At 50.1% G+C, this 15,740-nt stretch overlaps 1 protein-coding gene across 12 annotated transcripts in view; it reads right to left on the reverse strand.

Moving 5' to 3' along the window:
• MAP4 (microtubule associated protein 4) overlaps positions 1-15,740 on the reverse strand; it is a 148,235-nt gene that overhangs the window by 51,759 nt on the left and 80,736 nt on the right. For all 12 annotated transcript variants that reach the window (XM_039549103.1, XM_039549099.1, XM_039549104.1 and 9 more), the window contains 8 exons: positions 11,626-11,739; positions 8,137-8,247; positions 7,545-7,673; positions 6,807-6,881; positions 5,357-5,497; positions 2,538-3,422; positions 1,462-1,605; positions 602-748 (listed from right to left, as the gene is read on the reverse strand). In XM_039549103.1, the coding sequence (XP_039405037.1) occupies positions 602-748; positions 1,462-1,605; positions 2,538-3,422; positions 5,357-5,497; positions 6,807-6,881; positions 7,545-7,673; positions 8,137-8,247; positions 11,626-11,739 (1,746 nt within the window). The remainder of the gene's footprint in view (positions 1-601; positions 749-1,461; positions 1,606-2,537; positions 3,423-5,356; positions 5,498-6,806; positions 6,882-7,544; positions 7,674-8,136; positions 8,248-11,625; positions 11,740-15,740) is intronic.

Consider the following 15,740-nt stretch of genomic DNA (forward strand, 5'->3'; position numbering starts at 1 on the left):
CCAGCACCCAGGGTGGAAGCAGTGGGAGGCAGAACCTCTGTCCCAAGGTCACCTGCTGTGTCCCTGGGGATCCCTCAGCTGAGTTTGAGGAGAGGAGCAGCCATTTGTCACTTAGCCCTGGCCCACAAATCCTCCTCCACACCAAGTGTGAGCAGCACCAGCTCCTCTGGAGGCTGGGTCAGTGGAGCAGGAGGAAATCACATCTTCCTTTGGCAATTACACAGCTCGATTGGGAAGGAGAGCCTCACTGGGAATATCCTCGTAAGAATTAACGGTCCTTTTTAATACCAAAATAAAAGGCAGTGCTGATGGCAGAGAGAGGAGGAGCTCTGCAATCCTCCAGCACAGCTGTGAGCCAGTCCCAGGGATAAAGCACTCAGAGCACACGGATTTGGGCTTCTAGTTTGAATATGGAGAGAAAGGAGCCTTGGAGAGGGCAGGGATCCAGGGGAAGGCTGAGCCCAGCACCAGGAACTCTGAGAGCCACACAAAGACATTTCTGCTTGCCCAGGTGGCCCCACAGCCAGGAGCAGAAGGTCAAGAGTTCCCAGAGGAGATTTCCACGAGGAAATGGAGTTTTGTATAATGATTTATGTCCTACCTGTGGGCTCCTGTGCGGTCTTCCCTTCCTGAGGTTCCGCATGTGGGACGTGGTTGTGCTCAGCTTCCTCCTTTTGTGTCTCCCCATCCTCAGCAGGAGCAGATTTTTCTGGAAGGTCTTTATTTTCTAGTGCTCCTTTTGCTTCAGCTGGAACATGAAAGACAGGAACAGAAAGCTTCAGGTCTCAGGAGTACAGGCAGGCTGCAGGCAAACCCCAGCCCTTCGGAAGGGGTTAATTTTGTGTTTAACAGGAATGCAGTTTATGAGACATGGCTGTGTCATCTCCTCACAATCCCATTTCAGCAGCACTGTTATGTTTTGCACATGCCAAGGTGGGGTAGAACACGAAGCAGGGGCTGTTTCAGGGCTTAAGCACAGGGTGAGGGTTTGTTTGGGTTTTTTCCCTCTTTGTAATCAACCCAATTCAGACTATCCCAGCTTCCCACTGGGAATTCAAACCCAGAATGAACTCCATTATCAGCCTGGAGTCACTGGCTAATGCTGATCATCTTGTATTCATCTATACCTTACAATACATTCACACAGACACCAAAACATTCCTCACTCTGCATAATTATACCCAGTTTTAATTTGTAAGGCATAATTACATGGGAGAGCAGCTCTCTCTGTAATTAATTTTATTTAAATTTTAAATAGAAAGGAAAATGATGACAGACATTGGTACAACAACTGTGCATGAGGAAGAAAAGGACAAGTTCTGTGAATGACAGCCCCGTGTCAGCACACACTAAAAACCTGCTTGGGATTCCAATTTGGTGCCTCTCCTCTGCTGAGGGCAGCAGGGCAGTGCCTGTGTGGGGCAGGAGGAGCCCAGCTCTGCTCAGGGCTGCATCTCCCACCTGCTGGCTCCAGGTGGTGGTTGGTTTTCCCAGGAAGGTGCTCGTCCGGGGGGCTGGGGGGAGGTTTCCTGTCCTTCATCTTCTCTGAGTGATCCACACAAACTTCTGGGACTTTGGATTCTGCTTCCACCTTTGCTGTTGCTTCTGCAAATGCAATGTAAAGAGTAAAAATTCCTGGGTTTAAATTTAGATCAGATGAAATAAGATAAAAATCGCTCCCTTACCAGTTTTTATCTTCCGCACGGAACTAAAGGGTTTCCTCATTTTCAAAACCTGATTTTTAGGATCTTTCTACCTTCCTATATTGTCTTGCACTTCCTCCTTCATTCACCCACCTGGGCCTCTCAGTCACTACATTCTAGTGGGGTTTTTTTTGGTTAAAACTTCTCTCTTGAAATTTATCCCCATCATTAACCTAAAGAGTATTAGAAGAAAAAAAATCTCACTCCAACCCCATCCACAGCCAACCCATCCTGCCTCTGCCCGGGACTATTTGCTGCATTTTAGTAATAGAAATATAAAATGGATATAATTTTGGAGAGTAGTTTTCTCTCCGGAGGGATGGAGTCCCTGGAGAAATCCACACGGCACAGCAAACCTCCACATGGAAAACCAAACGCCCTTCCCAGCACTCCAACACCTACAGCCACCCCAAGGAAAGGTCCCAAAATCATCAACTAAGCCTTTCAGTCTCTTCAGAAATTGTTTTCAAGAACCTCTGTTGGCAAACTCCGTGTCCTACAGGATTTGGGAGGTTCCAGTGAGAGCTGAGGGTGGTGGTGACACAAAGCCGAGCACCAGCAGGGATGAGCCAACACATCTCCATGGCTGTCCTTAAACCACTCAGCACTGCTAAGAATGCCCAACGAAAATTTAAAAATCATGAAAAAACTCCAGTTTTATGTTCTGTAAATGAAGAATCCCCGTGAAGCATTTCCTGTGTGTCCTGAGAGCAGAGCTGAGCTCTCCTCAAGGTGCTTCACCCAAAGCCAATCAACGCTGGGCTCCCTGACCTCAGAGGCCTTTTCCAACCTGAATTATCCGTGAGTGGGATTCTGGGATTTGGGCACACTCACCTGCAGGGGACTTGTCTTGCTGAAGGGCAGCCTCGGATGTCAGCAGTTCCTCAGACACAGCAATCCTGGGGGCAGCTGCAGGGACAGGCTGAGCTTCCACTGACACATTCCCGGGATCCACAGCAGGGAGAGGCTTGGCTGGAGCCACAGGAGCAAACTCAGAATCCAGAGCATGGTGATGGTTGACTTCTGGTGCTGGGGCAAACTCTGCATCTGCTGCTGGGCCAAACTCAGAGCCCATAACGTGCTGAGCTTTGTCATCCACTGCTGGAGCAAATCCCAAATCCAAGGTGTGGTGAGGTTCTGCATCTGCTGCTGGGGCAAACCCCAAATCCATGGCATGGTGGGATTCCATATCTGCTGCTGGGGCAAACCCCAAACCCATGGCATGGTTGGATTCCATATCTGCTGCTGGGGCAAACCCCAAACCCATGGCATGGTTGGATTCCACACCTGCTGCTGGAGCAAACCCCAAATCCATGGTCTGGTGGGATTCCATATCTGCTGCTGGAGCAAACCCCAAATCCATGGTCTGGTGGGATTCCATATCTGCTGCTGGAGCAAACCCCAAGTCCATGGCATGGTGGGATTCCATATCTGCTGCTGGAGCAAACCCCAAATCCACCCCGTGGTGGGATCCAGCATCTGCTGCCGGGGCAAAGCCAAGCTCTGTCCCCGGGGCAGACACGTCATTGACACCTTTGGGAGGGCTGGCTTCAGGTGCAGGAGAAAACCCCACATCCGTGGCCTGGAAAGGGTTGGCTGCTGCTGAAGGAGCAACTCCAGCCTCTGGAGCTTGGGGAGGTTTGGTGTCTCCGGCGTGGACAGCCCCGGCCTTTTCTGTGGGAAGGGACGCGGCGTCGGGAGCGGGAACAGAGGCTGCACCTGCCCGGGAACACAGGCACACAAATCAGGGGAAAACGCAACAGAAACACCTGAGCTGCTGCTTTCTGGCTGGGGAGGACACAGGGTTCACTCCCTGTGTCTCCTCTTGTCTCTCAGCACCACTTCCTCCCCGCTGCCAGCAGTGCACTCCCGTTGTTCCAGCCCTTGGGTCACTCCTGGATGCATCCAAGAGCTTTTCCTCCTGCAGCCCCATGTGCCCTGTCTGCATCCCTCACTGCAGCAGGGCTCCCATCTGCTCCCAGCCCACAGCAGCCAAGCATGGATTGTTTCTGTCCAAAACCTCCCTGATGCCACACAGCTGGCAAAGGGCCAGAGCTGCTGGATCTGCTGCCAGGAGCACATTCCAGCAGAACCCAGACAGGAATCACAGCGAGCGGCTTTCACGGAGTCCCAGCATGGTTTGGGTTGGAAGGGACCTTAAAGATGTCCCAGTTCCAGCTGCACTCCCTTGTCAGGGGCAGGGACACCTCCCACTATCCCAGGTTGCTCCAACCTGGCCTGGGACACTTCCAGGGATGGGGCAGCCTCAGCTTCCCTGGGAAATCTGTTTTTCCCTCTACTGCAGGACACAGAAAATGCAGAATCACCTGTGCAAGCGAGCCCAGCAGGTTTTCCATGAGCAGGGAAAGTCCTGACACACTCCAAAGCCACACACTTCACTGTAAACATGGTTTGTGCTGGTGGGGGGCCTTTGGTGCTCGAGCTGGAGCTCTGGCACTCCTGACACAAAAATCCTCCCACAAATCCCAAATTCCCTCTATTCCTTCAAACTGGCCTCGTTCATTTTTCACACGTTATCTCCTAACACTGAGCTGGTAGTTCCAAACCAACATTTGTCACTTCACAGCACAATCAAACCTCTGCTTTTAAGCTCCTATTTGCCTAAAATCCCCTTCAAGGAGGTTTTATTCAGTCAGGTTTTGTTTAATGTTTCGGCTGTCCAGAGGCAAGCTTTTCCAAATTATCAGTGCCAGGAGCACTGGATTTCTCTTCTGCAGCTCCTCATCTCGACAGCCCCAAGCTCTGCCCACCCTGTGTGTCCTGCAGCTCAGTGCCCTGAACATCTCCCATCTATTGCTGATGACCAAAAAATAACATTTCTACTGATTTTTTGAGTCACATCTAAAAATATCCTCCCCAACCAATGGAAAATGTATTAAATCTAAATTAGGGACTTAAACTGAAGTCAGAAAGAAATAGGAAAATGGCAAAGGTCCCTTTTAAAATGGTACTTAAGGATCCATTTAGATAAATATTTTAGTGAACCTAAACCAAAAGGATCCATCATGCACCAGTCCTCATTTGGGTTTGACTTTGTTGTGGGTTTTTTAAGTGATGATTTCATGGTCTTCTCCAAAAGAAAACCTAAAGATTGTGATTTTACACATGAATAAGACTGTACATAAATAGATATTAAAAGCAGTATGGATGGTCCTTGGAGAATTATGGAAATGAGTGGGATAAAGCCTGAGGAAACTGGACAATGACTGGCACTAGGAGTCTGGGTATAAATATGTTAAAAATGTTTTTTTTTTAAATAGAGTCTTTCAAAATGACAGGTTTAAAGGTACTTGTGTATAGATCTGACACTTGGGGCCGTGGGTCAGGGGTGGCCTTGGCACTGCTGGGGAAGGGCCGGACTCAGTGATCTCAGAGGGCTTTTCCAGCCTAAACCCTTCCCTGGCTCTATGCTGTAACCACGTCCTCAGGATTTTCCTGGAGCTAAAACGTGGAGACAGCGAAGATTCATGGAATCAGCTCCTGGACTGGGACACACCCGAGCAGATTTGCTGCTTCTCCCTCAGGCGCCCCACACCTGCAGGCACAGCAGGATCTGCTGACACCTTGCTGTGCTTCCCTCAGGAGAGGCAATTCCGTGTTTCCCCACCACCCTTCAGGCCGCAGGGATTTACCTGGCGCTGCCCCCTTTGGTCCATCGGTGGCTGCAGCCTCTGCTGGCGACGCTGTGGCTGCAGCAGGAGCGTTGGCAGGCGCTGCTGCCGTCGGGCTCTCGGGCAGGCTCGTCCTTATGGCTTCTGCGGCTGCGGGGGGCACTGGAACACAGAGGGCTGGAATGAGCGCCTGGAAAGGCCTGGGCACACGGCTGCTCCCTGGAGCTGCTGGCATGTGGGGGACACTCCCGAGGTGGTGCCTCTGATGCCTGGGTTTTAACTTTTCTATTTGCCTGGTTCTGTAGTGCTTAGAGTGTGACTCTGGGGTTTCTTGTCGCTTGCTAATTTCTGCTCACTTCTGCTGGGCAGACATAACAAAGCCTCTCCGGGCCTGCTCTCCAAGGTCACCCAGACCACCCTAGGCCCAAAAAGTATAAACCCAAAGAGCCTCTAAGGGGGGCCATGGGAGGGGAAATGACATAATTCAACTGAGGCTTTAATTGGAAAAGTAACCCTGCTATGCAAATGAACCAAACCTATAAAGGTGTGAAGGACTCATGACCTGCTGTCCATCTTGGGGTCCATTTCTGGCAGTAGTCTGTGGCTCCCAGGGGGTACCTTTGAAGGCCTTTCAAATAAATACCTATTTTATTCTTTTACTCCTGTCCAGTCTCTGTGTCTAGGAGGCCTCTTAAGGCATCACCTCAGCCACCCTGGGGAGGGAACTCCCCCTTAGCTTCCCCAGCAGCTCAGAGAGAATCGGCTTTTATTGCCCACTCTCAGGAAAGTCATGTGTGCAGCACCCAGGAAAACTCCTGAATCCCGGGAGAAGTGGCAAAGTTGGGGAGTGTTGTTGTGTTACAAACCCTCCCAGTCCCACCCCCAGCTCCAGAAACATTTTCTACCCTGGAGCAGGGTTAAACTGTTCTCAGCTTCTTCATAGAAATAAAGATCCCATGTTTTATAATACACACAAATTCCCAATGGGATAACGTCCCAGTGGAGCTCCAAAGATTTAACTGTGACGAGAATCTAAAGATAATTGTAAAATCCCAGAAAGGTTTGGGTGGGAGGGACCTTAAGGATCACCCAGTGCCACCCCTGCCATGGGCAGGGACACCTCCCACTGTCCCAGGCTGCTCCAAGCCCCAATGTCCAGCCTGGCCTTGGGCACTGCCAGGGATCCAGGGGCAGCCACAGCTGCTCTGGGCACCCTGTGCTACAGGGAGGAATTCCTTCCCAATATCCCATCTAGCCCAACTCTTTTTCAGTTTGAAGCCATTCCCACCCCTCAAAGATTTCCATTCTGAACTGGTGTGAGCAGCAGAAACAGTGCTGTCCTTGCTCAGGTCCCAGTGGCTCTGTCACAGCCTCGTGTCCCTTGAGGAGGCAGACGAGGAGAGGAGCTGGTTCTGCTGCTCAGGAGCTCTCTACCAACACTTCCTGCAGATCAACCCAAAACTGTTTTTACCTGGTGGCTCAACAAAGAAGGAGGTATCTGGTCCCTTCATGTCCTGCTGAGCTCCCATCCAGTATTCTTCAGGTGCTGTGGGAAACAAACACACTGAGTCCAGCCTGACCCCACAGGGCTTTTACTTCCCCACTGGAAGGTCCTGACTCTGCTGGTTTGGGAGTTCATCCCAGGGAACTTTTCAGTTCCCTCTAAGAGGCCCCAGAACATCCTGGTCTTCCACAATTACTGGGAGTGAAAGCTCCCCTCAGACAAGAGTTATACCCTGCACTGACCCCAGGACCCAAAAGTGGAGTTTCTTTCCTCAGTTCTCCTGCGGCAAGTGGCTCTGGGTGGCCCTGCCTGAGCAGGGGGGTTGGGAAAGTTCCCTTCCAACCTCAACCATCCTGTGATCTCCTGATGTAATTCCAGACTTGTCTGGGTTGGAAGGGACCTTAAAGCTCATCTCATGGGCAGGGACATCTTCTGCTACCCCAGGCTGCTCCCAGCCCCTGTCCCGCCTTGGGCACTGCCAGGGATCCAGGGGCAGCCCCAGCTGCTCTGGGCACCCTGTGCCAGGGCCTCACACCAGAACATTCCCCCTGAACCAAGAGCTGTCAATGCCAACAGGAAACTTTCTAATCTTGACTCATTTTATGTATCAACTCCCCACCAAGATTCTTTAGGACTCATAAACTGGGATTTTCCAGCTGCAAACCCTCCAAACCCGGCCAGTAAGAGAAAACATTTGCTTCTCACCTGCTTTTCCTGGCAGGAATTCTGTGCCTGACTCCAGGCCAATGAAGGCTGATGGGTCCAGAGCCTCTGCAGGGGAATACAGGGACCCCAGGAAAGGCTGTTCAGGTCCCATCATGGATCCATGGGGAGCTAAGGAAATAAAAAACCTTTTGTTAATCACCAGCCCTAATGACTCCTCTCCTAAATTTCAAGTCCTACCACACTTGGACTGTTCTGCTCAGCAGCAGCTCAGATAAATCTGCATCAAATGTTAGCTCTGCCTCATAAAGCATTGATTCTGTATTTTACAGAACTTTCTGACAAGGTGTAAGAGAGTAAACACAGGCAAATCATTTCCTTTGGCTTTCTGTTTCTGCTCCCATGAATTCCTGCTGGTAATCCCTGAATAATCCAATATTAATACAATAATCCAAGAGTTCAAATCCTCAAGAGCACTTTGTGGAAACAGTTCCTGAGTATCCGGGTTTTAGCCACGACAACAAGAGCAGGAAAAAAGCCTTGTGAATGTACAACCTCAATTTTCAGTACATGAAAGGCAAGAGAGGAAACTCCCCAGCTGGCAGCTGGAGAGGGGTGTCCAGCAGGAGCTCACCAAGGATGTCCCTGGAAGCATCGGCGTGGCCCGGGAACAGTGGCACGTTCTTCATGTCCGTAGGGAAGGACAAATCCGGCAGGTTCTCCCCTCTGTGGATGCTGAAGGGGTCTGGCAGGGACACAACCAGGCAGTGTCAGCACACAGGGGACGAGAACGTTATTGAAACAAGAGGATGAAGATGCACCAGATCCCAACGCTGCACTTCCGAGGAAAAGCTGCTTTTGGGATCATTTACCAGGAGCAAACACCTTCCCAATGAGAATTTACACCCAAAGTAACACTCAGCTGCTCAGGCTGATTCCTGGGGAAAGGGCATCACGGCTGATCCTGGAGGAACTGTGCCCTCCCCTCCAGGAGGAATCAGCTGCTTCTGCCCTGATGGACACATCCCGGGAACCTGAGTCAGGACAAGGGCCCAGCTCAGCCCAGAGCAGGGAAATGTGTGGGACCTCTGAGCTCTCCCAGCCAGGAACTGCATCCCAGTATGAACCGGGGTGATGGACTGGTGTTTTAACCAAGTTACTGGGAAACTAAAACATTTCCCAGTGTCCCAAGCAGACTGTCCCATCCCTGGCAGTGTCCAAGGCCAGGCTGGATGGGGCTTGGAGCAATCTGGGATAGCAGAAGGTGTCCCTGCCCACGGCAGGGCTGGAATGGGATGAGCTTTAAGGTCCCTTCCACCCCTGCCCTCTGGCACTGGGAAGCCATTCCCTGTGTCCTGTCCCTCCATGCCTTGTCCCCAGTCCCTCTGCAGCTCTCCTGGAGCCCCTTTGGGCCCTGCAAGGGGCTCTGAGCTCTCCCTGTGTCCTTCCCTTCTCCAGGGGAACACCCTATTTCCAGACACTCGGATTTCCTCCAGTTAGACCCAGTTCAGAGGGATTTGATTGAGGGCTGTGGCTCATTTTCATGCCAGATGTGCTCCCTGCAGGGCTGACAGCCCAGCCTGAGGTGCTCCCATGTGTGCTGGGATGTCAAGATCAGGTGAGCTGAGTGAATTCCTTCATAAACCTGTCAGGTTATTTGAGATGCCAAGACAACATCTTGCCTCGGAGCAACGAGCAGAATACTTTGATTTCAAGCTGTTTAGAACAGTATTGCCAGGCCTGAACAACTGCCTTCTTCCCAATTAAAAAATCAACCCCAAAACCAAGGGAAAAAAGAAAAAAAGATCATGACTGAAACAAGTTTAAAACTAAAAGAGATCCTGCTGATGTTCCCTCCTTGCCCAGCAGTTGGATGATAGGGAAAAAATGGGCAACAGATCTCTGGGCAAACCCCATCTCTGCTCCAGAGGGAAAAGGGGATAAGTGGGAGGGCTGGAATTTCCCCTGTTTCTCCCCAAGGAACAAGGATTGTTACAGGGATGGTGGTCAGGAGATCCTTTACACCACTGGCCAGAGAATCCTCTCCTTGGGAGGGAAATCATCCTCCCATTTTCCAAAGAGTGGATGGAAATTATTTAAATATTGAATAAACCCACAGACTCCTCTGAGTCTGATGTTCCCATTTTTCTCCTTTTGACAAGTCCTTAAAGCTGCTCTGTGCCCTCTGATCCCTCTGCTCCATTATGGGAACTCTAAGCAATCTCATTTATATCAACACAGGGAACTCTTTGATCCTGTACTTTATGTGGAGCCTGTACAGGTGTGCAGGACACTCCAAGGACATGAAACCTAAAGAAATGTGGTTTCATGCAGCAAATAAACCAAAAAATTCACATTATTCAGGCCAAAAGAACATTGGGTGATGAGTCAGGTATGTAAATTGTTCCTAATTAATGAATTTGACATCTGGCTCTTGAGCATAATGAAATCAATGTCCCATTCCTGCACCCACATGGCAACAGGAGGAAAACCCAACAAACCTGTGGCTCTTCCAGTTCTTCCCTGAATCATTCCCTACCCTTGTAAAAATGTATCAGTTCTTCACAGAATCTCCTACAGAGATTCAGACAGTAAGAAAATCATGCACTAAGCAGGCCTACAGTACTCAAAAATATATTAAAAAGAGAAATTCCATCCTGTATCTTTCCAGGTTGATTGCCTGGGGTAAGCTGGGCAGGACACACATTTCCCAGGTGCTCCTGGAGCCAGCAAGCAATTTAATTTCAAAGAATGAGGGGAAAAAAGTGAGCAAATTGAGGGGAAGCTGCTGGGTGAAAGTGTATCAGTTTGTGGGGTCGGGTTTCACAAGGTCCAGCTCATTTTCAGGAGCATCAGCAGCTGCAGAGGCTGCGGGGACAGCCTGAGCTGCACTGCAGGGCAGGGTGTGACAGAGGGATGGGCACTGCCCGGAGCCTGGGGACGCTGCAGTCCAGAGGGATGGGTATGGGGAGGTTTGCACTGAAACCCACAGTTCTCACAGCAGCTCAGCTGTGGGAGTCCCTCAAAACTGCTCCTGGCGTAGAATCCCAGAATTATTGGGGTTGGAAAAGACCTCCAAGATCATCAGCTCCATTTTTTGACCAAATACCCCCAAAAGACATCACAAAATGCTGTGTCTGCTTGGGTTTTGGACACTTCCAGGGAGGGGACTCCACCCCTGCCCCTGGGCAGCCCCTTCCAACACTTAACCACTCTTTCAGTGAAGGAATGTTCCCAATATCCAACCTGAGCCTCCCCTGGCCCAGCCTGAGGCCGTTCCCTCTCCTCCTGTCCCTGTTCCCTGCGAGCAGAGCCCGACCCCCCCGGCTGCCCCCTCCTGTCAGGGACTTGTGCAGAGCCACAAGGTCCCCCCTGAGCCTCCTTTGCTCCAGGCTCAGCCCCTTTCCCAGCTCCCTCAGCCACTCCTGGGGCTCCAGCCCCTTCCCAGCTCCGTTCCCTGCCCTGGACACGCTCCAGCCCTCAAGGTCTCTCCTGTCAGGAGGGACCCAAAGCTGCCCCCAGGATTCCAGGGGGTCCCTCAGCAGGGCCAGCACAGGGGACAGTCCCTGCCCTGGGGCTCTGCCCACACTGGGGCTGGCACAGCCCAGGGGCCATCGGCCTCTTGCCCACCTGGGCACAGCTGGGCTCGTGTCCAGCCGCTGGCACAGCACCCCCAGGGCCTTTCCCAGGTTTCCAGCCCCTCTGCCCCAGCCTGGAGCGCTCCATGAGGTGACAGAGTGCTGAGGGCAGGACCTGGCTCTTGGCCTGGCTGACCCTCACCCTGCTGGCCTCAGCCCACGGATCCAGCCTGTCCAGATCCCCCTGTGGAGCCTTCCTGCCCTCCAGCAGATCCACATCCCACATCCCACATCCCACCCAGCTCAGTGCTGGCCATGGCTCACAGAGGGTTCACTGCACACCCCCACCCAGATCCCAAATGAAGCCACTGAGCAGGGCTGGGCCCGGCCCCGAGCCCGGGGAACCCAGGGGTGTCAAAGGCAGGGGAGCAGAAGCCCCCCCAGGGATGGAGCCAAGAATGGATGAGAATGAACTCCAGCCAGGAATCCACGAGGCCCCCCAGCTGCTAAGATCAGGGATGCTCCAGGCCCCTGAGCCATCCTACCAGCCATGTCCATGGGTTTGAAGCACAGGTCCCTCTCCTCTGCTGACCAGGAGTCGTTGCGATCCAGGAACTCTTTGTAGGACATCTCCTCATCCATGATTTCTCCTGGGAATACTGACACGGGAGAAGAAAACCACCCAGTCAAAAGCCAAACATTAAAATATTTTAAATGGATCGCTGCACCATGTGACACTGGGATGTGACATCCCCAGGTAAGAAGGACTGGCAGCCAAATCAGAGACCATAATATTCATTTTTTACTGTGGCTCTTCAAATACAAGCCACAGAATAATGGGGATTTCTGTGTCCTGATGCACACATAAGATCAAGAAAGGACGCACATGGAAGTGCTCCAGTTGTACAAAAGAAACAAAACCGTAAGTCCTGAAGCTTTAAACAGGACAAACTCAGTGGAAAGGCTCAAAAACAATACCCAGACTAATGACTTTTAGCTTTATTTTCATTTTAAGGAGGCCTGAATTTGTCAACTCTTCTGTAGACATTAGAGTTTTAAACTGGCTCCAGTTTCCTCTGGAAAGAAACGCAGAAATATTTACAGTGACTCCTTCTCTCACCCCCAGTACAACATTCTCTGCTCTCCTGCCAATACATCTCTTCATGCTTTCAGTATTTTTACCTTCACTTAGGCTGCAACACCTGCAAGCCTGGAGCTCAGGAGAGGAAATTCATCACAAAATACCCCTGACTACAACCCTTAATTCAGTGCAAAACTGCAGTTAATAAAAACAACCCCAATGGTAAGGCACAGAGGGAGCAGAAGGGAAGAATTCATTAAAAACATGACCCTGCTCTGTAAAAGCAACAGCCTGGAGGTGCCCGGCAGGCTGGGAGCTCACAGCAAGGCGGGCAGAGATCCAACTCCAAAAACTATAATAATAACAATAATAATAATAATAATAATAATAATAATAATAATAAAGTGATTGAGAAAGAATGAGATGAAAAATGGCTTTTGTGGGGTTTGGGGTTTGTTTTACATCATTAAACAAGGAACAGCCACCAGTACAAATCATCAGTGGGTTCAACAATCGCTCAGAGAGTTCGGGTTTAGAAGAGCAGGGGGGGATTCCTTGGAACTTGAAACATGTCCAAGCCTCTGACTAGGGGTGAATTTTAAATATTACTTCTAATTCATCATATCATTAATCATATTAATTTAATTATAATTTAAACAATAAGTGAAATGATAATACATTCCACAATAATATATTGCAAAATTTATATATGTTATAAATATATGTAATATATAAGTATATATATGCTATATATACATTATATAGCATATATACTATCTATATTATCTATACTTTATATTTTATGTTTTCATGCATGTTATATTATCTAATATATATTGCAATATATATTTTATACTGTATCGTTTATATATTTTCATGTGGTTTATATTATATTTTTATACATAATATAATTTTTATATATTTATAAATAGATGTAAGTTATAAATTATATATCATTCTATATATTTTTAATTTATAGACACACTGACATATGAATATGAATATAAATATATATGTATATAAACACATAAATACATATGAATAAAAATGAATATGAGTAATGATTAATATAACAAATCTGAATATTACTTCCAGACAGGCCCTGGAGCTCCAAACGCCGCTGTGGCCCCGGGGTGTGAGCTCAGGGCCGTGTGACACTGTGTGTGTGTGTGACACTGTGTGTGACAGTGTGACACTGTGTGTGTGTGTCACTCTGTGTGTGTGACACTGTGTGTGTGACACTGTGTGTGTGTGACACTGTGTGTGACACTCTTTGTGTGTGTGACACTGTGTGTGTGTGTGTGACGTGTGTGTGTGACATTGTGTGTGTGTGTGACATTGTGTGTGTGACAGTGTGTGTGTGTGTGACGTGTGTGTGTGACACTGTGTGTGTGTGTGACATTGTGTGTGTGTGTGACACTGTGTGTGTATGTGTGTGACACTGTGTGTGTGTGTGTGACGTGTGTGTGTGACACTGTGTGTGTGTGTGTGTGACACTGTGTGTGACAGTGTGTGTGTGTGTGTGACACTGTGTGTGTGTGACACTGTGTGTGTGTGACACTCTTTGTGTGTCACTGTGTGTGACACTGTGTGTGTGTGTGACACTGTGTGTGTGTGTGACGTGTGTGTGACATTGTGTGTGTGTGTGACACTGTGTGTGTGTGACATTGTGTGTGTGTGTGTGTGACACTGTGTGTGACAGTGTGTGTGTGTGTGACAGTGTGTGTGTGTGTGACACTGTGTGTGTGTGACATTGTGTGTGTGTGTGTCACTGTGTGTGTGACACTGTGTGTGTGTGTGACACTGTGTGTGTGTGTGACGTGTGTGTGTGACATTGTGTGTGTGTGACACTGTGTGTGTGTGACACTCTGTGTGTGACACTGTGTGTGTGACACTGTGTGTGTGTGTGACACTGTGTGTGACACTGTGTGTGTGACACTGTGTGTGTGACACTCTGTGTGTGACACTGTGTGTGACACTGTGTGTGTGTGTGACACTGTGTGTGACACTGTGTGTGACACTGTGTGTGTGACACTCTGTGTGTGACACTGTGTGTGACACTGTGTGTGTGACACTGTGTGTGTGACACTCTGTGTGTGTGTCACTCTGTGTGTGTGTGACACTGTGTGTGTGACACTGTGTGTGTGTGTGACACTGTGTGTGTGACACTGTGTGTGTGACACTCTGTGTGTGTGTCACTCTGTGTGTGTGTGACACTGTGTGTGTGACACTGTGTGTGTGTGTGACACTGTGTGTGTGACACTCTGTGTGTGACACTGTGTGTGTCACTCTGTGTGTGTGTGACACTGTGTGTGTGTGACACTCTGTGTGTGACACTGTGTGTGTCACTCTGTGTGTGTGACACTCTGTGTGTGACACTCTGTGTGTGACACTCTTTGTGTGTGTGACACTGTGTGTGTGTGTCACTCTGTGTGTGTGTGACACTCTGTGTGTGACACTGTGTGTGTGTGACACTCTGTGTGTGACACTCTTTGTGTGTGTGACACTGTGTGTGTGTGACACTCTGTGTGTGACACTGTGTGTGTGTGACACTCTGTGTGTGTGTGACACTCTGTGTGTGACACTGTGTGTGTGTGACACTCTGTGTGTGACACTCTTTGTGTGTGTGACACTGTGTGTGTGTGACACTGTGTGTGTGACACTCTGTGTGTGACACTCTTTGTGTGTGTGACACTCTGTGTGTGACCCTCCCTCCGTGTGTCCCCATTCCTGGCCGTTCCCAGAGCTCCCCTCAGCAGGCCCTTCCCAGCTCAGCCCGGGAAAGGCAGGAGCTTTCCGGGGTTTTTCAGGTCCCTGTGAGGGTCCCACGGAGGGAAGGGCCACGTGCTCGGGGCCACAGCGGTGCTGGCACCGCGTCCCCAGTGCCACCCTGGGCAGGAGCGGGCCACGGGCTCTGCCTGCCCCTGTCCCAGCGTCCAGACCTGGGTGTCCCACAGCAAGAACCCACCCAGTTCCACCAGAGCAGCGCTGGGCTCCAGCAGGAGCTCACAGGCGTCCAACAGAGCCTCTAAAGGTGCTGCTCCAAGGAAATCCACACCCAATGCATTTCTCACGCTTACACGCACTCGAAGACAGAGGCTGGGAATCAAAGGCTACTTCCAGTAAACACAAGATCCTCCACTCCTTGGCTCCCACGTAAACACGACCCAGAGCAGGCACTGCAGCCCTGCCCTTGAACACATCGAGCCCCGAGCACGTCTGGAGCTGCTCCCCCTCCTGAGCAGCCCTGCAGCTGCTGCAGCCCCCAAAGCAGCGGGGTTTGGCACGGGGACGCCGCTTTTCTGCCAGTGGCTTTTAGCTTTTATTCTGCTAAATGACTCCGTTTGCCATGGCTGACTTCAGCAGGAGCACACAGAGGTTCCCAGGCCAGGGTTACACCAGCTCTGCCTGCCCTGTGACAAAGGAAGGGGGACACCAACCCCCCATGTGTCCCGTGGAAAATCCAGCCTGGGCAACACTGCCTGAGCATGGAGCAGCTAAAAGGCTGAAAATTAAAGGAGAAAATGTTTTATTAATATTTTATTTGGTAATATAATGTAATTTTGGTAATATTTTATT

The sequence above is a fragment of the Corvus cornix genome, chromosome 2, assembly GCF_000738735.6.
Source record: "Corvus cornix cornix isolate S_Up_H32 chromosome 2, ASM73873v5, whole genome shotgun sequence".
Classification (NCBI taxonomy): domain Eukaryota; kingdom Metazoa; phylum Chordata; class Aves; order Passeriformes; family Corvidae; genus Corvus; species Corvus cornix.